The sequence below is a fragment of the Phragmites australis genome, chromosome 1 (genome assembly GCF_958298935.1).
Source record: "Phragmites australis chromosome 1, lpPhrAust1.1, whole genome shotgun sequence".
Lineage (NCBI taxonomy): Eukaryota > Viridiplantae > Streptophyta > Magnoliopsida > Poales > Poaceae > Phragmites > Phragmites australis.
In genome coordinates, this window is record NC_084921.1 from 33,498,984 (window position 1) to 33,523,701 (window position 24,718).

General features: G+C 38.3%; 1 protein-coding gene across 5 annotated transcripts; it reads right to left on the reverse strand.

The window, feature by feature from the left end:
• Positions 1-5,720: 5,720 nt before the first annotated feature.
• On the reverse strand, positions 5,721-20,664 carry LOC133915960 (MYB-like transcription factor ETC3). Of its 5 annotated transcripts, XR_009909429.1 has the most exons (6): positions 20,449-20,657; positions 19,881-19,968; positions 19,686-19,772; positions 15,405-15,596; positions 13,165-14,627; positions 5,721-6,105 (listed from the first exon to the last, which is right to left on the reverse strand). XR_009909429.1 is itself a non-coding variant. In XM_062359421.1 (4 exons), exons 1-3 carry the CDS (start codon positions 20,510-20,512, stop codon positions 19,688-19,690), a joined length of 237 nt encoding a protein of 78 aa, XP_062215405.1. In that variant the 5' UTR covers positions 20,513-20,657; the 3' UTR covers positions 14,671-15,596; positions 19,686-19,687. The 5 variants fall into 5 exon arrangements, 4 of the variants coding, with proteins under 4 accessions (XP_062215405.1, XP_062215398.1, XP_062215414.1 ...); XM_062359421.1 differs by lacking the exons at positions 5,721-6,105; positions 13,165-14,627 and having other exon boundaries at positions 14,671-15,596; XM_062359414.1 differs by lacking the exons at positions 5,721-6,105; positions 13,165-14,627; positions 15,405-15,596 and adding an exon at positions 15,615-16,764 and having other exon boundaries at positions 20,449-20,656.
• Between the last annotated feature and the right edge of the window lie 4,054 nt (positions 20,665-24,718).

Genomic DNA, 24,718 nt, shown 5'->3' on the forward strand with positions numbered 1-24,718 from the left:
AAAGTAGATATGAGCATATCATGCAATATTCTTGTTAATGCATCTACTTTACCTCATATGAGTTCATCTACCTTCTATGATGATTTGCTTACTTTGCCTAAAATTATATCTTGCAATGATGTCTTGATTATTGATGAAAATATCATTTTAAAAGAAAAGGTTGAAAAACTAACCAATGATCTTGCAAGATGTTATGTTGAAAAATCCAAAATTAAATAAGTTTTGGATAGTCAAAGGTTCTCCATCAAGAAGGAAGGCCTTGGGTATGTTCCCAAGAAGGGTAAGAAAGCATTCATTCATCACAAAACTATTTTTGTGAAAGGTAGCGGTTATTGCATGAAGTGTAAGAAAACAAGACATGTTGAGAAGGATTGCAAAAATGTCAAAGATAATTCATATGTATTTTTTGATTCATGCTATGTTCTTAAGAGATGCTCTAATGGTAATGTTAAAGCTAGATTTGTTGGCACTCCTATTATTGGTGCCAAAAAGAATACATTTGGGTGCCTAAAGCCTTGGTGACTAATATCCAAGGATCCAAACATATTTGGGTACCTAAAAGAGCTTAACTTTATTTTGTAGGTAAACTGTCCGGTGAGAGACATTAGGTGCTAGATAGTGGATGCACTCAACACATAACTGGAAATCAAAGGATGTTCACTTCTATAAGCAATAATGGATTGGAATATGACAAAATCATATTTGAAGATAATAGCAAAGGAAAGGTAAAGGGATTAGGTAAAATTGCTATCTCAAATTTCTTACTATTTGAATATCTAAATTTCAATTTGTTATCCGTTGCTCATTTATATGATCTTGATCTTTCGTGCACTTTTTCTTCAAATGATGTGATAATATCTAGCATGAAGGATAAAAATGTAGTTTTTAAAGGTTTTAAACATGGTAATCTTTATCTAGTTGATTTCTCTTCTAATGATGCGAGCCTAAGCACATGCTTGCTTACAAAGTCATCAAAAGGTTGACTTTGGCGTAGAAGGCTTGGTCATCATGTTGGTATGAATCAACTAAATCGTTTGTTAAAACATGATCTAGTTGTAGGGTTGAAGGATGTGAAATTTGAGAAGAACAAACTATGTAGTGCTTGTCAAGCTGAAAAGCAAGTGGGAAATTCATATCCATACAAAAGCTCCGTGTCAACTTCAAGACCTTTGGAATTATTACACATGGATTTATTTGGTCTTACTACATATGTAAGTATTGGAGGTAATACCTATTGTCTTGTCATTGTTGATGATTTTTATAGATTTACTTGAGTATTCTTTTTACATGATAAGACTATTGTATTTAACACCTTCAAAAGCTTTGCTAAAAGGGCTGAAAATAAATTTGAGTTCAAGGTCAATAAAGTGAGAAGTGATAATGGCTTCGAATTCAAGAACACAAAAGTTGAGGATTTTTGTGAAGAAAAGGGTATCAAATATGAATTCTCGGCCAAATATACTCGGAGCAAAATAGAATAGTTGAAAGGAAGAATTAGACATTAATTGATATAGCAAGATCAATGCTTTCGGAATATAATGTTTCAGATAAATTTTGGGCCGAGCTACCAGTATCACTTGCCATTAATCAAATAGATTGTATTGTCACCGATTATTGAAGAAGACTCAATATGAACTTCTTATTGGACGAAACCAAACATCTCATATTTTCAGGTATTCGGATGCAAATGCTATATTCTAAAGAAAAGTACTTGTTTATCAAAATTCAAAAGAAAATATGATAAAGGTTTCTTATTTGGTTATTCTTCTAATAGTAAAGCTTATCGTGTATACAACCAAAATTTCGGTTTGGTTGAAGAGACACATGATGTTGAATTTGATGAAACTAATGGCTCTCAAGAATAGCAAGAAAATTTAGATAATATAGGTAATGAAGGTTTGAGAAGTGCTATCAAGAATATGTCAATAGGTGACATCAAGCCAAAAGAGCAAGATGAACAACAGGATGATCCATCTACCTTAATTCGGGCTATTCCATCTTCTTCCACTACAAATGATCAAGTTCAAGGTCATAATGTGGAAGACATGGATGATGAATTACAACAATCTACCACATCATCAACTCTATCATAAGTGTCGGTAGCTCATCAAAAAGTTCACCATACTGTTGCCCAGGATCATCCCATTGATCAAATTATTGGTGACCTTAGTAAGGGTGTTCAAACTCGTTCTCGTATTGCTTCATTTTGTGAACACTATTCTTTTGTATCTTCTATTGAGCCTAACCATACAGAAAAAGATCTAAATGATCCGGTTGGGTGAATGCAATGCATAAAGAGTTAAACAACTTCACCTGCAATGATGTATCGAAATTGGTAGAAAGAACAAGAGATCATAATGTGATTGACACAAAATGGGTTTTTTGGAATAAGCAAGATGAAGATGTAATTGTTGTGAGAAACAAAGCAAGATTGGCTGCACAATGATACACTTAAGTCAAATGTTTGGATTTCGGTGAAACTTTTGGTCCCGTGACTAGACTTGAGGCTATTAGAATCTTACTTGCTTTTAGTTCATCTCATAATATCAAGTTATATCAAATGTATGTAAAAAGTGCCTTTTTGAATGGTATAATTAGCGAACTTGTCTTTGTTGAACAACCTTCCGATTTTGAAGATCCTAAAAGGCCTAATCATGTTTATAAACTCCATAAAGCTCTTTATGGCCTTAAACAAGCCCCACGTGCATGGTATGAGAGACTTAGAGATTTTATCGTTTCAAAGGCCTTTAAAATTGAGAAAGTTGATACTACTTTGTTAACTAAATCTATCATAAATAATTTCTTTGTATGTCAAATTTATGTTGATGACATCATTTTGGATCTACTAACAAAGTTCTTTGTGAGGAATTTGGAGCAATGATGTCTAGGGAATTCAAAATGTCTATGATTGGATAATTAAGTTTCTTTCTCGGACTTCAATCAAGCAACTCAAAGATGCGACTTTTATTAGCCAATCAAAATATTTGAAGGATTTATTTAAAAAATTGGGCATGAAAGATGCAAAGCCTATCAAGAATCCCATGGCGACAAATGGTCATCTTGATCTTGATGAGGGAGGTAAACCAGTAGATTTAAAGCTTTATAGATCAATGATAGGTAGTTTGCTTTATCTTACCGTATCTAGAACCGATATCATGTTTAGTATGTGCATGTATGTAAGATCTCAATCATCACCTAAAGAATGTCATTTGATAGCCATTAAGCGCATTTTGAGATATTTGAAATACTCTCCTAGCATAGGGCTTTGGTATCCAAAGGGTGCAAATTTTGAGCTAATCGGACTCCGATTATACAGGTTGTAAAGTAGATAGAAAAAGCACATTCAGAAGTTGCCAATTTCTAGGAACATCACTAGTTTCATGGTCATCCAAGAAACAAAACTCCATAGCACATGTTTCCACGGGTAGTTGTTGTGCTCAATTGCTATGGATGAGGTAAACTTTGTTAGATTATGAAGTTGAGTTCAAAATAGTGCATCTTTTGTGTGACAAAGAAAGTGCCATGAAAATAGCCAAAAATCTGGTCTAACACTATAGAACCAAGTATATTGATATTCGCCATCATTTTCTTAGAGATCATGTAAGCAAAGGCGATATCTGAGTAGATAGTGTGCCGACCGAAGATCAACTAGCGGATATTTTCACAAAACCTTTAAATAAGAGTGTTTTTGCAATTTGAGAAATGAGCTTAATGTCATCAACTTCTCAAATGTCGCATGAAACAATGGGCACATGATGTTTTCACATTTATATGTTTTAGCAATCATATTTGATTCACATGCTCATATTGTTTATGTTTATTTCCTTTTTGAATATGTAAATTTGTTACGCAATTTCAATTCAAGCTTATATTTCTATGATTATGTTTATATCCTATTGCATATGGTTCTATCACATTTTAAACCTCTAAAGATCATATGGTTATCATATCTCGTCTGATATCTAAATCTAGAATTTCTGGAGCTGTCTTGTTCAAGCGGTCTGACTGAAAGCCCTCCCGGTCTGACCGTCATATCCATACAAAGAGTTTTTTTCCCTTCCACGCCTCGTGGTCTGACCACACCAAGTCTTGGTCTGACCGCCAGATCTATACAGAAACTTTTTGAGCCTCTGGACTCCAGCGGTTTGACCACCACGAGTCTCGGTCTGACTGCCAGCGGTTGTTAAGTCCAGATCAATCTTTTTTTTTCTTTTCTCCTCCAGTCCCCATCTCTCCCAATCGAGCACTTCTTCTTTTCCTCTCTCACAACCTCGTGCTCTCAGTAGAAACTCAAGGGAGCCCAAATCCCTTGTCCCTGGTCGATCCATGACCATCCTCGGTCCAACCGCGGACTCCTCCACCATGTTTTCTCAGTATTTCCTCGATTCCCTCTCCTTTTACCATTTATTTTAAGGTTTATTTTTCATGCTTACGGTTTGAAAGAGAGGATCCATCTTATGAGACATAGATTTGAGATAAAGTTGAATGCAATGGTTTGCTATGGTCTAAATTTGGCTATGCTCAAAGTTTGATCGGTTGGAACTTCCAATTTTTTCGAAATCCATCAAATTGGATTTGTCTGCACACTCGCGGTCAGACCGTCACCTGTGCTGGTCTAACCGCTAGCAGTGACAGAAGCTGATTTCTTCACTGTTTTATCTTGTATCAATTCTTTTCATTTCTCTAATTCCATGTACATCTTGTATGATCAGTGGAGGTGGAAGTGACTTTTGGAAGAGGTAGACAAAGATTGTGGCCAGTCGGGGTAAGGCTAAGAAAAGATTGGTGGACTCAAATTCAGAGGATAATCGTCAGGAATCTGATTGGATGCCATCTCAGGATATTAGTGAGGAAACCTCATCTTTTATTGATAATGTTGATCATAACATGGAAGATGCCAGTGATAAGAATATTGAAATTAATCATCAAGCTTATATTGGGTATAGAAAATCTTAGACTTCAACTGAATATACTAGAGCTAGAAACACATATTAATATGCTCTAGATAATGATGCTTCTCAACCACATTTTTATACTATGGTGCAACAAAATGCCTTCTATGGTCATATTCTGAATAAGAAAATCTTTGAATAAAAATAGATAGATTGGGATTATATGAGAAGTCAGCCTAGAATGGATGGTTTAGCTGATATCTTTCAAGAGCTAGGTCTTTATGAGTTAGTGAGTTTCAAACTTCATTGGAATGCCAATGTCATCAAACAATTCTATGCAACATTTGTGATTTCTCATGAGTCTCAAAAAATTGAGTGGATGACAGGATCAAGAAAATTGAGTGAATGAATCTTTATTTAGGGATTTTGCAAGTGCTGTGGGAACACCTTATGCTCTTATTTATGGCTCTATTGATATAAATAATGAAGATTATTTAGCTGAAAATGTGTGGAGCGCCTTATATGAACTATAAGGGGTTGTTCCTAGAGTCACACTTGGGACAATGACTGGATTGAAGGTGCTGCCTGCTATGATCAATAAGATTGTAATAGCTACTTTTGCTCCAAAAAAGTGGAAACAGTGATGCTATTCGGGATCATTATTGAAATATCATTAATCATATCATGAACAAGAGAAAAATTGATGTGATCAAGTATATTCTGAAGGCTATTGATGACATCACAGTGAGCATAACTCCAAATCTTTATTTTGCTCCTTTTACAATGTCTCTTATTCTCATGAAGACAAACTTTCGGCAAATATCTTGTGATATAAAACATATGGGATACAAGCTTTTCAATGTGAATTCCTGCATTCTGAATAGAGGTTAGGGAGGTCAGGATATTCCTGCAGCTCAGGGAGATCAGCATGAGGAACTGTCACACCCGGTTTTTAACGGACAAAATCATATGCGGCTTATGTGTGCCCATGATATTCAACACATACAAGGACGTCACAGGTGAAGTAAAAAAAGCAATACTTTTATAGAATAAACATTAAACTCTTACATCAATTGACATATATTGTCTTCTATGTATATATCTACAGCGAAACAGAACCACTGGTGCCCAACAACACCGCAGGAAACTGACCGGGAGACACGCGCCTAGAACGTCACAACCTCGTCTTGATAGTCTTCAACATCTTCACTCACTGAGCAACAGCACACATGTCATATATCATAGGAAAAATAGCAAGTGTGAGCACATGACGCGCTCAGCAAGTGTGGAAAAGATAATGATATGTAGGCTTACAACAAAAATAGGCTAACACATGGTATATTTGTGTAAGTACGAGTAAAGAAAAAAGTAATATAATTCAAAAGCATTAAGCAGTTATTAAGTGAACATAACCCAACAACCCAATCAACTAGACATTACTCAAGGCTAACCACCTTACAAAACATAACCATCCAACCATCACTCATATCATCAACCTATAGCCAAACCATTACCATGACCAACTAATCATGTGAGGATCCAAGTCTCCCATAACCGTGGGCACGGTTGTTATAACAGTTTTACACTCTGTAGAGGTTGTCCAACTTTTAGCCATGAGTCATAATTTTCATATTGTCGTGTTCATGAAACACTTAACACATGCCAGTGGTGTGCCGCCAGAAGAATCACTATGAGACATGGTCCGTCAATTAGGTCTTGGTACTCTAACGAATGCCAGCCAGGTGTCTAATTGATATGCTAAGCCTTACCCATACCGGTCTCGTGTTTGAATGGTATTTCTTGGGTTGTCGCTCCACGAATTGGTCCTTATATGTGACACAAGGGCAAAGACTATCCAACAGGGAAATAATCAACAAAACCTAACACCTTTTCTTAGAACGTATCCACAAGCCCACCACATGAACCAAAATTATCAAACCAACTCCTTGCCCAAGTCCTAGGGTTCCATGTTACTAAAACAAGTTCATCATCACCATTGCATATATCCACTAAACATGTATATGACACTTCCCAACATCCTAAAAACATGGCTAAGCAATTCTACCCAAGAGACTCATATCAACTACTACTTAGGCTTCAAGGAATGTAAAGGAAGAACTAGGTAAACCCTAACATAGGTGACTACCCATTAAGTTGACAGACATTGCATGCAATTTTGTAAAACAAAACATTTAAAACATAGGTTCAAGATGTTGCTCAATGTTGACAAAACCTTGGTCTTAAAATCCCTTGAACTATTCCGGAACGCTATCGACTAATCGCAGGAACTATCGATAAACAACACAAAGCAAACATTAAAAACAGCATAAAAATATCATCAAAACACTTTAAAAACACTATAGTTGGATATGTATGATTTTAGAAATATTTAGATGCAAGAATAATCAAAATCGGAGTTAAGGTGAAAGAGAATGGGCTTTCAAAAGATGGATTGGGCTGAAAAGGAAAGACTAGTTCACTGGAGTTATCTTCCTATGGAAAAATAGTTTATTGTGCAATCATTTCATCAGGCTTGACAACGTCATTATGCATGGTTCAAGAAGTATATGGCTGACTAGACTAAGGAGGATGATGTGGTGTTGACTTGGCATGTTATGCAAGCATCAACTTGGATTAAGAAGAGGTACGCTGAGGTCCAGTCTCAACAACCCATGATCAAATTGTTGGGGTTACACTTCTAGGTTAAGGATACTACCAGTTAGTCTGCATAGCGGCGGCGGCTCGGGTTTCATGGAAGACAACGATCGAACGCGTGGCTACTGATATTGACATTGGTTTTTGGTGCTATTTCAGTGAAACAAGGGATACGTGGTGTAAAACACAGAAAGGCTAACTCAAAGGCATGATCAGTTTTGGAAGGGGTCGTCCAAGATAGCGGCAAAACAGAGATGACTGCTACTAGGTTTGGTGGTGACTGCGAACAGATGTAGCAACAAAGATGCTTGTGTTCCTGTAGATTGGCTATGTGTTTTGAGGAACCATCTGAATAGGGATGTTCATATTTCCTGAAAACACAATGCTATAGCATGGGTTTGGGCAGATCATCCCCTGAGAGGAAGAACGTTCAGCAGAGATGAGACATGTGATGGCTGTGACATGCTACAGTGGGCAACCACGTTTTGGTCATGTCGCTCCTCAAACGGTGAAGGAATCCTAGGGTCAAGTAGAAGACTCTATGGGACATGCCGTGACACTGATTTCACATCCATATGGCTTCTGGATTGATAGGGAACGCAAATGCAAATCTGATGCGCATGCATAACACGTCCAGACTGGGACAGCGGGCACAGTGATCATGTTCCCGGGGGTGTTGGTGCTCTAATAGACGACCTGGTTGGAGAGGTTGTGGAACACATCCTAGGGCATGAGATGGACAAAGGGTATGGTGATTAAACCTATGGCCGGCTAGGAACATCGATGCCAATCAGCAATGGCGTGGCTGTCTGCAACAGCGATGACCATGACTGCATAGATCAGGCTTTGACCAGGGCTAGGGCTTAGCTAGGGACTTAGTATGATGGTAAAATAGTAGTAAGGGAGGAAAGAAGGGGTCCTCACCTTGCTTCGATGGTCGAGGAAGGAGGATTCGCGGAGACGACGACGTAGCGCATCATGGACGGTAGCTGCGGTAGTGGCTCCAGCGAATGACGGCACACAGACATAGCAGCAGCGGTGTCTAGGGTTTGGGGCATGGAATATGGGTAGGAGAGGGAGTGCAACTCCTATTTATAGGGCTAGCGACTGCCGGTTGAGGTGGAGTCCAAGCTGGAGACGACTCGGGTTCAAGTTCGGGTCGGTTACAATTTTCTTTTCCACAATGCTCTATTCCGAGGATGATATCTCCAATGTCCTCACTCCAAATTGGATGTTTCTAGATCCTAAATTATAGTACTAAAAAATATCTACAACTTTGGTATTCATTTGAACTTATTAAAATGACATCTTGGTTTTCAAAAATGCACCACAAAATAAACTGTTTGAACTGAGACTTATCTCCGCAGCACTGATTTTGGGGGCCATAACTTCTAGCTCCATTATCCAAAAGGGGACTTCCATAGGTTCAAATCAAAGCACTCGACGAGACCTACAACTTTAGTATTGTCGAGATTTGCATTTGAGGTCATCTTGAACTATGAAACCGTGTGGGAAGAAGAGGATATCCAGGACTCCGCGAATATATACAGATTTCGTGGATCCTTTTTGTTGGGCCTTCTAGAAGACTTGGCTAAGAGTTTGGACTTGAGAAAGATTGAGCCCAAAGACACTTTAGGTTTATAGGGTTTAGAAAAGAAACTTTTGCAGAGAAATTTGGATTGAACTAGAGAAGGATTATATATGATTAATGATTGAATAGATGATGAATTCAAGAATTTTGAATCCCAACCATTAAGATCCTTAACTGATTCACTATTGAGTTTTACAAAAACCTTTTTGAAATCATTTTCACTTAAAACACCAAACAGAAAGAAAGAGAAAAGAACTCTAATGCATTTACATGGCTCCTAACAAAACTCAGCATGCAATGCACACAAAATAATAACCTATATCGATTGATTGATTAAAAAATATGTTTTAAACCTATTCTACTGGTGAAGCTATTCAATAATCTTAGAAAAATTTAAAAAGTTGTGAATTCTGAAAGTCAGGGTGTTACAGGAACCTCAAGATAACACTCCTCCTTAATGGGCACCTCCAGCTGGTTTCTTTGATCTTTATATGGCATCCATCCAGCAGGGTTTTTAGCAGAGTTTGGACTCTTTCTAGGTTAGCTTTCAGCGGAACTTCTATCAGCCTATGATAACAGAATAGCAATCTACTCTTCCGTCTATCTCCCTAGCTCGAGAGGACATTGCCGCGCTCAATGCTCAGAACCAAGAATTGAATGAAATGTTTCACAACCTCTCTCTTGGATAGCAGCGGTTTGATGATCAGTTCAGTACCTTCTCCGATCATTTCTACAGTATCTATCTTCGTCCTCCTCCTCCTCCTTAGGATGACTAGATATTTTGGTATTTAATGCCAAAGGGGAGGAAGATGGAAGAAGTGAAGAAGACAGCTATCTTGCATTGCATCTTTGTTTCGTTAAGCATTGTAATGAACTACATTGCATCTTTGTTTCTTTAAGTATTGTAATGTGATGAAATATATTTATTTGCTTATCTCCATATTCATCTCTATCTATATGTTCTAATTTTTGTTAGATGTCTTGAGGAAAATGTTCTTTGGTGATCTTATTGATTATATTGACTGTATCTCTTTCCTTAGATCCATATATACAAGGTAAATTCTGTCAAAAAAAAATTCAAAATTTTAACTTGTATCATTTGTTTTACTCTAAATCTTATTGGCACATGTGTAGAGGGAGCTTACCTTGATATGAGCTTTTATAGCAAATTATCTCTATTTAATTTTGTATCCTTGAATTTCTTGCTATAGAAACTCACATTCGAGTCTTCTTTATGCTAATCGCTAAAAGTGAGCTCAAAACTTAAATCACAACACTTCTTAGTGTTATTGTCATCAATTACCAAAAAAGGAGGAGATTTAAGCATCTAGGCCCCTAATTCATGTTTTGATAATTAATGACAATATGTCTTTTGTGGACTAACATCTTTGCATGAGTTATGAAAATGTTAGTCACGAAGATGTTGTAGAGCTAGAAGATACATGAGTGGAAAACATGAAAATGGCTAGCTCAAGGCAAAGGTATAATTGTAGGGCATTTTCTTTTGCTGGTCAAAGGAGATTAGAGAAGAGAAATTAACCGGATTGATAGGATAAGTGTCATACTATTAAGAGAGGTTGATGTGCGTTTACTTGAGATATCTACAGTGACACAATTGCTCAAACTTGCATTTCATACAGAGTGAGAAATTTAGTTTGAGAGAAACCAAGGAAAGGTTGTCTTTGTGATGTTTTTGAGCTATGACGGTCTGACCGCCGGAGAGGCCGGTCTGACCGCTGTATAAACTTAATTGATACATAACAGAACTTAGTCCTGGTCTGACCAAAGAGTGTGCCGGTCTGACTACCAAACGAACAGAGGGGTTTGGACCCTCTGGTCTGGCTGGCGGTCTGACCGCCCTGGGAACAGAGAGTTTTGGCACTCTGTTCCCTATTCGCAGTCTGACCATGAGGGGTTGCGGTCTGACTGCCCTAGGAATAGAGAGTTTTGGCACTATGTTCCTTGCTCATGGTCTGACCATGAGGGATCACAGTCTGACCGCCAGACGTGTGTTAGAGTCATCATCACGCCTTTTTATAGCTGTTGTATTTGCGATGGTCCAACCATCGTTTGAGCTGCGGTCTGACTGCCCAGTGCGCGGAGGTGTCAAATTAATAGCAACGGACATATTCTTGAGTGTGGGCTATAAATAAGAGCTTAGCTGGTTCAAGAAAGCTCTATAGCACTTCACTAAAACTCATTGGAGCTATTGCCTTCCTCCTCTTCCTCTCTTGGCTTAGTTGTTGTATTTTTTAGAGTGTGAGAGCATCTAGTGCGTAATTTTGAAGAGTTTGAGCATTGAGGCACTAGTGATCCTTCAAGGAAGCGTCATCTACTTGGAGGTTGCCGCCTCCTAGACGGCTTGGAGGTTGTTGCACTATTGAGCCCTTCAAAGAAGATTGTGAAGGAGCCACGGTGGTGATTATGAGAGGCTTTGAGCACATCTTGCTGAAGAGGCTAAGTAATACTCTAGTGGAATCGAGGTATTGAGTAGTTCTTGTTCTATTTCGGATTAAGATCAAGTTGCTCAGTGTGAGCCCTTTCTCATGTGAGAATTGGATACTTGATAGATAAGCGGTTAAAAGCTTGAACTCACTTCAACGTGGATTAGGGGTGATTGGCAAATCACAGATACCATGGGATAAATATTGTGTTTTATCCTTTGAGCAATTTACTTTATGCAATTTATCTTCCTAGAATATAAATTGTTACATGTCACCCAAGGATTGCAAACCTTGATATAGCTCTTGGTTATTTTCATATTACTCTAGTGATCTTTAATTTGTTTTCACAAGTTTTGTCGATTGCTTAGCGATTAGTTTTAAAAACCGTCTATTCACCCCCCTCTAGTCAGTATCCTAAATCCTACAATTAGTCAAAAACCTCATAGGAATCCAGTATTGGGTCATCCGCCCTGAAGTAGAAATAGTAGGTGCATGCAACTCAACACCAACACGCTGGGGGCGAGTACCACGATGTGAAAAACGTGGTCCGCCAACATGCTAGGACTCAAAACCTCTTACACGTGGACCAAAACCATATGAGTTATGGTAAAATTCATGTCGGGTAACATCTCTAGGAAAAGACTTAAAAGCGTTAGAGATCTGTGGGTAGGAGTGGGAAAAAGGCTCATGTACACCAATAGAGGGGCGGTACATGTCCCAAGTACTCCACTCCCACTCATGCCACTCATCTCTCCTACGGTGAAAACAGAACCCAACCAAATGACCATTCCTCTGGCAGTAGGTGCAATGGTAAAGTCTCTCAGGAGCTCGACTGCCGGTCACTCTGGGCTCTCTAATAGGGGGCTCTCACCTTAGGTTGTGGAGCTTTCTTGGGCTGTGGTGTGGTGTAGAATCAATCTTGGACTTTTCGGCTTCTAAGGTAGTAGGTGTTGTGAACACAGTCTTACTCTCCATATTGTAAGTCACCCTCTCAAAACCCAACCCAAGGGCCAAACCCGACTTGTCAACACACATCTTAGTTTTGTCCAAGATCAAATTTATTTTTTCCTTGCCCTCTAAACACTTCTCCACTAGAAAAAGGAGGTACTCATTCTCTGTCAAAAGCTTTTGAATTTGGCCTCTAACCTAGCTGAGCTTGTCCTGAAAGACTATGCAGGTGGAATAGTTCAGCTGCACATCCTTTGAACACCTAGCACTCTTCAATCTAGATTCTAGCTCCTTAAGGCGCTTGTCTTTCAGTTCAGCATCCTTTACAATCACCTAAGAGAGTATACATAGACTCTTTCTCAAGGAGCTTCTTCTCGGCACTCTCAAGCCGACTGGCTACTTGAGCATGCACATTCGGAAGCTCGGCAAGTTCAGCCATGATAATCAAACTACTCTCACACTCGTCAATATCAGGCCTAGACATAAGCAATGCAAGTTCAATAGACACAGACTCATACGTAGGCATAAGATCCTTCAACTCAAGCACCGCTTTCTTAAGTAACCTATCATGATTAACAAGAGGATTATTCAAGGTATTGACTTGGATAGAAAGCTGGTCGTAGGAAAGCAATACCTCAAAAGGATCAAGCTCAAGGTCGATGTCATTGTTGTTGTCATCCGCCATGAAGCAGAAGTCGGTAAAGTCATTGGCCTTCTTTTTGCTCTTCACTTGTGGTTCCTACTCCTTTGAGCTCTCCTTCTCGCTTGAAGAGGTGTCGATGTCGCTGAGAGCCACCACAAACGCTCTAGAAGCCGTCTTGGCCGCCTTCTTAGCTATCTTGTCACAGTTCTTCTTGAAGAAGGGCTTCTTGTTCTTCTTCTTGTGCTTGTTGTAGTCGTGGTTGTTGTGCTCTTCTTCTTGAGCTTGGTACAATCAAACAAGGTATGAAGCTGTGTCGTATTACAACAATATACGATGTTGTACTGGTACGGTCGCAACCATAAGATCACGACATAACTTCAAGACCACTCTAGAATAGTCATATAATTTTCTCACTTGCCTGGCTTATGCACTCTGATATAGTTTTATGACTTTCATACCGACCTGGCTTAAATAGAATGCAATGAAATGCGATGCAGATGATGTATTGCAATTGTAAGAAATAGAACCACATAGTTCAACATCCTCCACATATCAAAATATAAAGCATACATAAAGTTAAATGATATAAGCTATGATCTTCCATATGTAGCTACATAGATATAGCATACTTCTAAATTGGCCAATAGACTACTCCACTGTAAGATCTCATATATATAAAAAAACTATTTCTATGCAAAATATCAACAAGATAAGTACTGCACTTATGCTAACTCATGATTCATCCATTTTATCTTTTACATCATGTATAAAATAGCACAACTGCATTATCAATACTACTTATGACCATACAAAATAGCCTAAGTTATGAACTTCACTAAGACACTTACCTTCATGCTATAAGAACATAGGTACAGTCTTCATTTAGATATGTGTGAGACAACATGTCTATTTTATCTTCCATTTAATATGGTTTTACAACCTACTTCACTACCCCCCATCATAGGTCATAGTATAACCACTTCTATAAGCTTCTACATAACCCACATCATTATCCTCATGTATTCTAGCCATTGAAAGAGATAAGGTGTGAATATGCTAAAATGACTAAAAGCCACAAATAAGTATTATTACCACTGTATTAAATTTTACCATCTATGTAACCAATAAGGATTACTACATCATCTTCAAAAATATAACAAAAGTAGACTATATAAAAAATAATCTACATATGCATATGCCACGTATGTGCATTATAAAATCAACCATGATCTGAACTGCAAAAGCCCTCATATAGAAAATAACCATGTAGAACCTACTCAACATAATTAAAACATCACTTAAAATCATTTATCATTATTAAGTCTAAACATGCGTACTGCATTTATAGGTGGAAGTAGTAAAAATAACAAGTTAAAGTTATTACAACAACTGTTATATTCACTTGCCTCTACTAAAGACGAAAACAAGCTATGCACGTCTTGGCGCGTCACCACCTGCTCAAGCACTCATACATCAACACCACTACACAACAAAAACATACAAAAATCAAGGAACACACTCCTACGCCCAACAACCTATCGAAAAAACAAAACAACAAACACCTTGTTTTCTTAACATCAGCAGTGCTACTTATCTTTTTCGTATCTTTTAATCTACAAAAGCTATGATAGCAAACAAAAAATATTTCTGAAACCTACAGAACGAGATCTACAACTTTAATGCTGACATTATATTTTTATTCTGGAGTTAAGTAGGGCTAAAATGCAGTTCAAAAATGACATCACAATCTGCCTAAAATTCCAAATAGTCAACTTTGAAACTTCATAACTGACAAACAATCCAATAAAACCTATGAAATTTATACAGATGATAGCTTATTTAATTATTAAAAAACTTATAATGGCCAAACCATATTCGGCTTCTAGGATACTCAAAAATGTAATAGATCTATTTCTGTCTAGAACATTAATATAAAACAACAGTCAACTTCAGACATCAACATCTCCTAAACCATGTGGGCAAAAAATTCTAATTTTTTTTACATAATACAGAGGTCTGAATCCTCTAAAAAAAAACTCTATAATGGCCAACCCTAGCTTGGCCTCTAACATCATCAAAACTGATGCCGAATAGATGTTGCACAACCTACCAGAACAAAAAAAACTCTAACTCGAGATCAAACAACTAATCACTTCACTAATTTTCTAACCCCCACGTCTGAAAACCATCACCAAACATCTAATTGCTGGGGAAGATGAATTTCATCTCACCTTGAGTTTTCCCAAAACCTAGGGCAGCAAAACCTTCTCTTTTCCTTCTTCTCCTTCCTCCTCTTCTTCTCCGCCCTTCTCCTTTTCATCTTATCCTTTGTAGGACTGAGATATGCGACTAGAGGCGGGTGAATTGGCGCCTTATAATATTTTTGTGAAATAGATGGCCTACTCCTTGTTCACCCAATGCTCCTAAAAAACGTACAAATGGAAGCATAAACTTTAAAGAGACAAAGCGAGAAAGAAAGTTCAAAGCAACATGACTTCGGAAGAAATATGAACTATATGCTCTATTTAAGACTATTTCATGTATCTTTGTGCACAAAATCTTGAAACTTGAATGAATAACAAAGCAAAAAGATAGTCACCGAAAGAAGCAATTCTCCAAGTTGATAGTCTAGAGGCAAGGAGATTCAAGACCCTCTCAAATACATGAGTATATGAATGTTTATGTCTCTAGCAATAAAAAGAATTACTTCACAAAGGTGAAAAAACTACAACTCAAAAAGAAAAAGAAAATCACAACCAAAAAAGAAAAACTTGCAAACTTGCAAGGGAACAAATAGAGAGAGATTAGAAGGAAGAGAATTCAATAATATGCAAAAACATAAATTTCATTACTCAAATAGATTAGCCTTATTTTAGATGGATTATAAAGATTTTTCTCTCAAAAACTCTCAGCTATTACATAGGCTAAGCACCCATCTTCCTCTCCTATAAAACCCTAGCACTAGGCTCTCAAATGGGTGGCACAAGGGGCTCGAGTGGTTGGTTCAAACTCTCCCATAGACCTACCCCTCTATTTATAGGTTTAAAAAATTTGACCCCTAAGTTTCCTAGATTGTTACCAAAATACCCTTATTTTGTAGTACACTCATATCTACTACCAAGAGTATTTTGGTCTATTTTTTACTCCATCCATCGAACGATCGTGATACCTTCATGAATTAGCTTAATCTTGACACAAGATTTGCGACGGTGCCACATACTCCTCCAATCCTCCCATGGTTTTGAGGCCTAACCGTGAAACCCTCTACACGCTTCTCAAAACATGACTCGCTAGTTTCTTACACCATAAGCAAGTACTCTGATGTCGACAAGTGTACTCCGTCTTGTAATCCTGTCTACTGGTAAGTCTCTCCCACTCCCGATCACTCGGGCCACCTTGTCACTTGCTCCGGCATCCATTTCGCTTGAGTTTGGCAACACGTTATCTTCATCCTCTATTTCATGCTTTGCTTGACCTCCACGTGTATAGCTAGAATAACCCTTTACTCCACCCGACCTCCTTGATCATCCAGCACGAAGCACCCACTTAGCCCCAATCACCGGCCGTCGACCACCAAGTTGCATCTATCACCTGCGCACCATGAGATAATCAAACATATTCCTACAACTCTAGCTCCAGTTAGTCCATAATCAAAATGCTCAAACCAAGCTCAAGCAATTTAAAACTTGACAAATCAAATTGACAATCTTGTTAATCACACATCACATATAAATCAAGGCATATTTTAACTTGGTTTCTCAATCTCCCCTCGATGAGTGCATTGACAACACCTCAAAGCACAACGATTTTTGTTTGAAGAAGATACACTCATCCAAGTGACCAAAAACTCAAAAAGAACAAAAATATGTCACTTGGCATCAGAAAGGTTGCATAAGCCCTAAGAGAGGCAAAGACAATCCAAAAGTCTCAAAAGAGCAATACCAACTCAAAAACACAAAATCAAATGCTCCCCTTGATGAACGCACATTTTTCATTTATGCAAGATTTTTCTTTGATTCGGTGCAAATTTTTCATTTCTCCCATTCTTCATTTGTTTCTCCCTCTTTGCCAATGTAAACATCAAGGACAAAACATTATGCAATGAATGAACATGCAATCCTAATGAGCTTTTATAAGTATACCATAAAACATTTGCAAAAGCTAGAAACGTCAAAGGGCTATGGAAAGTAGAAGATGGAGCTCACAAATGCACAAAGGCTCAAAAAGAAATAGTGACACAAGAACATGAAGTTGTACAAGCTAAACCCAAATAATTAGTTGATGCATTTAATTTCACATAGCTGAATCATGTTCAACGCGACCACCACATAAGCATCCACTCATGCCGAGGCAATACAAGCATTAAGAACTAGCCAATTTCAATCTCAAACTAGGCAAATAAGCATTCATGATAGTAGACTTTGCAAACACTCACATATGAAACCAAGACTTAGTTAGATCAAGTGATTTAAAATAAAATTAAGCAATTAGGCATATTTCTTTTATTTTTATCATCAAGTTACCTCTTATCCAAGCAAAATGCTGTGCGATTGGGTGCAATAAACACCTTGAGGCTTCAAGACAACCGTATTTGATCACATTTTAACACAAGATACTTGATTTCACAAGATTGTTCATATTTTCACAAAGAATCAAGTTTTCATATGATCAAGTCAAGTAGTGTCTTTGCGACACAAGGAACATATGTTCCCTTAAGGTTCTATCATGAGCTAAACATTTGATAGAAAATATAGTGTAATATTCCTCAATCCACTGACTTGAACCAACAAGCCTAGAGCAAGATATTCATCAAACTAGCCTTAACACAAGCATTGACTAAGTCAAAGCAATTAGGAACATGGTGATTAAGAATGTTGCATTTTATAGTCTACATGATTTATAAATTGCCAAATTTTATCTTAAGAAAAGCTAGCTTGCATAAAATGTTTCATGTTAAAGCATCAAGAGGAGCCTAAAATTAAAAGCTTGCTCCGCACAACTACTCAATTTAGTCCAAATTCAAGTTTAGCAATTAAAAATGCTAATGACATACAAGTCAAAACTTAACTATTATGATTATCTTATATGATGCGATGCAATGCAAATGTAATAAAAAGTAAGATAGAATATACAAAGGAAATTCTCCCTCACACAATGCCATAAGGATGGCACACACCAAGCTCTCCCCTCAAATAGGTAAATCTAGTAGCATCTATAGACTTGGTGAAGATGTCAGCTAGCTCGTGTTGGGTATCAATCTAGTAGCATCTAGAGGCTTGGTGAACATGTCTACAATATGGACGCAACACAACATGTGGTTAGAGATGGCCATGACACCGGCCGTGTTGGCCCCTCCGCACCTGCATCGTTGTCACCTAAAACTCAAGGGAATGGTAGTTGCTACAGAAGGTGTTGTGGATTGGGGATGGAAGAAGAGAAGATGGGGATGTAATTAGTATAAAGTCACTACTGTAATTAGTATAAATTCTATTAATATAATCATTTGTAACGCTAATCTCATTTAAATTAATTCATCAATAATTATTTTTTTATTTTGTTTGTCCTGGATTGAATATCATTGTCGGTTCATAGCTGGAACCGGCAATGATAAGTATACAAATTGAGCGGAATAAGATTAAAAACCGATAGTGATAGATTGTATCACTGACGGTTATATTGTGAACAGGCAGTGGTAATCATGGATTATCACTACTGCTTATTCACTGCTTGTTCAAAAACTGACAGTTATGTCAATTTTGAACCAACAGTGATGACTTCTTCTGTAGTAGTGCGAGTTAGTCAGGACTTGGCACTCCTAGTGAGCCCACTGTGTCATCGCTGGCAGTAGAGTCATGCAGGGAAGCATCTCGACGGTGACCTAGCTAAGGTTAGGAGTTGCGATATCGGGATCAAGCAGGAGATGGAAGAAGTTGAGAAGGTGACAAGGGTTTTGGGGCGGGGCCGGGGGGGGGGGGGGAGGAGTCCCATGAGAGCGGTGTTGTAATGCCATTGCCGATTGCCCTGGTGGCAGCAACATGGGAAGGGGAGCAGCGGTTGGGAGATCGTGGGAATGTAGAGAGTTTATAGCGGTTGGGAGCATGAAAACAGAGGCATGGATGGAGGCGAGGAGTTCAGGCTGGGTGGTTGGGGAAGGAGGACCAACATATAAGACAGTTCAATTTTCTCGGTTTTTAGTTTGTGGAGGTTTTTCCGGTTTTATAACGTGGAATAGGGAGGTGGGAGGACGCATGAACCAACTCGTATTTTATATAGTAGATATTTTCTTACTTTGTTATTGCAAAATTGAAATCATATCATAGCAAGATATAATAACAAAACGAACACAGTTAACTCTACTAACTTTACTTGATTGTGCCAAATCCACATCATTCCTTGAATAAATTCATGATAGTATCTGGCTTTTCTCAATTTTGCATGTTTAAAATTATTTGTCAGTACAAATTTGCATATGACATTAATGGTTATAGATCAATATAAAGTAATGGCCTCGCCTTCATTTTTCCTGGTGTTTTCTAGTCCAGAACATCTCTACTTCTTCTGCGGTCCTTCCAGGGATTCTTCCTGCTATAAGGTCCCACCTACATAATGTCATAATTTCATGGTATGAGCAACACTATTAGGAATGGCCGACACTATTTTTATATGATTATATTTATTTTCCCTTGTAACACATTTACATAGGGTACCTGTTCCTGACAAGCCTGTGCATTCTTAAAACGATATCTTCCTCTGCTTCTGTGAAATCAACAAAATGCTGTGCAGTGCTATTAACTTCTGCAGAATTATGGGATGATATAAATGATATATTTGGTCGTGAAAGTAAGCAAAAGAATGTAGTAGGTAGTAGCAAACCATATAGAAATATACTGCGCACGCCAGTCCTATCATCGCCAATGGAATTTTTTAAATTTTCCTTGGAGCAATTTTATCCGTGTGCCATTGAATTGGGCATCTTCATTAGGTTGGTCTGATAGTAAAGTAACTAATTATTCTGTTCGCCCTCTCAGTTTTTCGCGGTAATGGTTACTGTACTTTTTTTTATTTGTTTTCTCGATGGATCTAAAGCGTGAAGATGCAGAATATGTTGCTGAAAGGTCACTTGAAATAACGAAATGGTATAAGCCATTTCCGCACCCTTCTTCAGTTGCCATTTCATGAACATAGTGACGGTTATTACAAAGCTACAGTTCAGACTTCAGAATAGGCAGTGAACAAGGCTAAAACGAAACAAATTGAAGCTAGAAAATGGTGAACCTTTTGCTTCCTGACGATCGTTGGCTTTGGACTTCTTGTCCTGGCTTCTGCTGCTGTTATCCATTAGAGAGGGGGAATTGTCACCTGGAATGTTGAGGCTAGATCTTGAGCTGGCTTGGAAGTTGGACCCTTGGAATGGCCTGTATGTCCTCTGAGGCCTTGGCCAGGATTAACTTATGGGCAAAGCTCAGGTTTTAAAGAGATGGAGTTGGTAGTTGCCTTTCTGATATAGCTGCACTGACTACGACAACCGCCAATATGCCATAGGCTGTTCATTTTTCCCTTTCTCAAATAATTTGGCCGGGAAGATTGTACCATGTAATGTCTTGAAAATGTGTACGGTAAGGAACATCTGTGGGGGTTACTGTTCACACGAGCAGGATTACTGCTTACATGTAAGGATTACTGTTCGCACACGTGAACAATAACCACGGCAACCACGTGACTTCAAATTAGAATTTATCTATTCAGTTTGTTAGTTTGAATCAGATTTAGTTAGAGATAAGATTAAAAATTGGTTAGTTTAAATTAGATAAGAGTTAAAGATAAGATTAGAAATAAGTTAAAGTTAGATTTGAACAAGATCTTATAAAACACACAACTACTATCTTTTGTAATCAAGCAAAGAAGAATGAATCTAGTCTTCTCTAATTTTTTATCGCCTTAATCTATAATCTAATCTCTTCCCTAACAGCCGATATCATTTGGCTATCTTTTTTGGATGTTTATCCTAACAAGTAACAACACGGTTCACAGAAAGGAAAAAAAGAAGAAACTAATCCATTTGGGCTCTTTCATTTTCTATGAAGTATGCTAATGTTAATACGGTAAATGTAAGACCTTGTTTTTTATCCTCCGATCTCTTCCATTTTTGTTTCTCCTGTATCTGTAGTTATTTTGACCTCATGATTTGCTTTTAATCCAGATCTGGAGTTGTTAGTTGTAGCTGTCAGTTCTCTTTTATTTCTTTTGGACCGTCTATGAGATTTTTTTTCTGCTGTATTATTTTCCCCTTACTTGTGACCTACTCTCATGTTCGGCCCATATGAAGAAAGAGAAGTATTTTCGCATGTTACTTTAAAGGCACAAAATCCACTTATGCAAAAATTAAGAGCCTATTTGGTAGGACTCTAGATCCTAATTCACCTTGAAATGATTCTAATCCACTTATAAAATCCTTGACTAGTTAGCTGGAGTCTGATTCATTCGGAGCAAAGCAGCAACCGGACTGGAATGGTGGAGAGAGAGAGAGAAACGGAGGCACGACGTCGAGATCCCGTCTGATGGGGCAGCGAGAGGGCGAGACCCTAATCACCCCTCATTGCAGCAAGAGAGGCGACCAAGCATGGGTGGAATGAGGCCAGGTACGTGGTTTGAGAGGGGTTTTGTCCTAGTGACGTTGATGCCACAACGGATTTAGTGGATCAATTTATTTCATGAACTAGATTTTACTTGCTATTTACGGTTTCTTTACGTGTGCTCAAAATAGGTGTTTATATAAATGTTTTGTCGTATTATTAAATATATATTTTTTAGTTTTTTTCTCTATTTAGAAGTGAAATAGAATGACTTAGTTGAAAGGTAATAATCATACGTATGTAATATATTGTATGTCTCAGAATAGATCCTATTCTTTTACCTTTTCTGACTAGTCGGTGACTATTTACAGTTATTACCTTAACACGTGGGGAGAACGAAACATTGAGTGTTGTTGGATACATCGGAGAAGCAACGTTTCAGCGGATTAGCCTTATCACCTCGCACGGATACGATGCCGGAGCCAGTCGGAAACTACCTGGGAGCCACGCCAAATGGACAGGCTGAATTCTATGCACACCACGCAGGCTGGACAGATTACCCCGGCCTGCACGAAAAATCGATTTTGCATTTGAAATGCCTATAGCCAACTAGGGAACTAGGGTCGGTAACTTCCCTTATTTGGCTGTTTGTAGTTTACCTATAGGTATTTCCACAAATAGAAGTGGATATGTCTGGGAAAATTTTTGGTGCAAACTAACAAATTGGTATAAACGTGCAAACAACGAATATCATCCATCCGATCTCTATCCAAATGATATGGTTGACCCCACTATCTAATTAGTGGAAGGATTATTTCACGATATTTTATAGCCACACGAGAGGATTTTTTTGCAGATTAATCTCTGCTGATAGGATAGTAGAATCTACAACCTTTGGATGAGATCGGATAGACAACATTTATTATTTGTATATTTACACCTATTTATTCATTTTTATCAAAGATTTTCCCGACATGTACAACTTTTGGATGAGATCAGATGCTGGCATGAGCTCGGGCATGTTTGGTTAGTTTTTAAACTTGACACGCTTCACCAGCATCTCGGGCATGTTTGGTTAGTTTTTAAACTTGACATGCTTCAATCGAAAGGGGATCCCCTAACTTTAAGAAATAAAATCATAGAGAAACAGTAACTGTGACTTTAGACAGATGGCCGTTGTTGAATTGGAAACAGATGGCTAAAGAGCAACAATGTGCTATAGAACCCACGTGCAGTAAAGCTAGAACAGTGTTTTCATGAACAGTACATATGCTGCAGTAAACTGCTACTGTAGCACACCCACAACTCACTGTGTCCAGTACTGTTCACCCGTGAGTTGCCTTCAGCAGAGGATCCGGATCCACTTCAACCAGGCACAATTCCCTTCTACTAGTATTGTAGTAGCAAGTGCTCCTCCACGACATGGGTTACTTGTAAATAAACTCAAAAACTAAGCATTAATCCTCTCTGGAAAAAAAAAATAAACGCGGTGACAAGCTGACCGAATTTCTAAAAGGTACCATTTTCGCAATCAAACACAAGTCCATTTAGGTTCCTCAACTTAATTCGAAATATAAATCCATATAAGATTCCAAGGTACCTTTTTCCTGTACGATTTAAATTTTAGAATAATTCAATCTGATTTCAGGACCACTTGCTTATGGGTGTACGATCGATGTGCGGGTAGCATGGTGGTGTAGCTACCACATCGAAATGAGATATTTCTTCAAGAGTAGATTGCTTATGGGTATCCGATGTGCACGTAGCACGGTGGTGTAGCTACCAAGAGAGTTGTCTGCTTTTAATGGTACAATCACATCAGAAAGGATAACCTAAAGCTCTTGAGCCAGTTGTTACATGATACATATCCAACACAAGCATGAACTTGTGGCTGATCTCTACCCTCCAATAGCTTATGCCGAACGCTGTGGCCTCCACTAAGAACATGTTCGTCTTCCTTTTTTTTTGGGCTTCAACAGGGGATCCCTCGAACGATTAAGAGTCGTAATCGTCCATCGTATACGCTATAAAACACTGTTACATCACACACAGGGATGTCATAAGAATTGTTGCATCGTCCTCGAGGGGCCAGATTTTGAAAGCGCCAAACCAACCACACAATAATAGTCCGCAGGAGACAAGTGCAAGGGGAACAAAAAATGTTTTCTGAAACCCCTAGATATGCGATCCACTGCAGTCAAGAACGGCCTGCTCATCGCCTCCGGTTGATGCGAGCGTCATACAATTACCGCCCATGTTCCATTCCAGTTGCCACACCACTCAGATTCAAAGTGTAACATGCAAGTGTGCAAAATAATCACAAACATGCAGCTTAACATGGTGCGTACCCCAACAGGTAAACAGAAGAGAAAAAACAACAACTTGCTGAAACGAATGCACTACAAGCACTGGAGCCTATGGCTTATTTATAACTTGAAGTATGTTGTATTCCTTATTATTCAACATTTCAATTCCGAAACTTCAGGGATCAGGAAGTACAGGAACTATAAACACCAAATTCTTCAGAAAACCCATAATTTTGTAGAAAAGAACTAATGCGGAAAGAAAGGGCAGGCTTGAATCTTATACTTTGCCATCGTGGCTGGAAAGTACAGCAACATTCTCTGTTGAAGGTTCGCCATCAGAGTCAGGGTTCAAACCTATATGCCAGACTGCAATTCCTTTGCAGGTTGCAACTGCGATGGTCTCATATGGTCTGGAATAGAGTACATCAATGGAATTAGTAATGCTAATTAGGTTGCATATGATCTCATAGCAGTAATGCTAAAAAAGGTAACTGCTGTATCAAAACACTCTACTAAAGCACTCAAACTCAGTTGTGGTCGTCACTTGCGACAGCCAGGTCTGAGGTATGCCTGAGCATTCATATTCAGTCTGGCACTCCTATATCCATTAGCTATCCTCTTTTCCTGCTGTCCTCTACAAGCTGAACAGTCCGAGACACCCAGAAA

Coding starts and splice junctions, on each gene's coding strand:
- LOC133915960 (XM_062359421.1), bottom strand. CDS start 20,512: ATGGATAACAGCAGCAGAAGCCAGGACAAGAAGTCCAAAGCCAACGAT. Junction 19,969..20,448: donor CGATCGTCAGGAAGCAAAAG/GTTCACCATTTT, acceptor ATAATTCTGCAG/AAGTTAATAGCACTGCACAG. Junction 19,773..19,880: donor CACAGGCTTGTCAGGAACAG/GTACCCTATGTA, acceptor GACATTATGTAG/GTGGGACCTTATAGCAGGAA.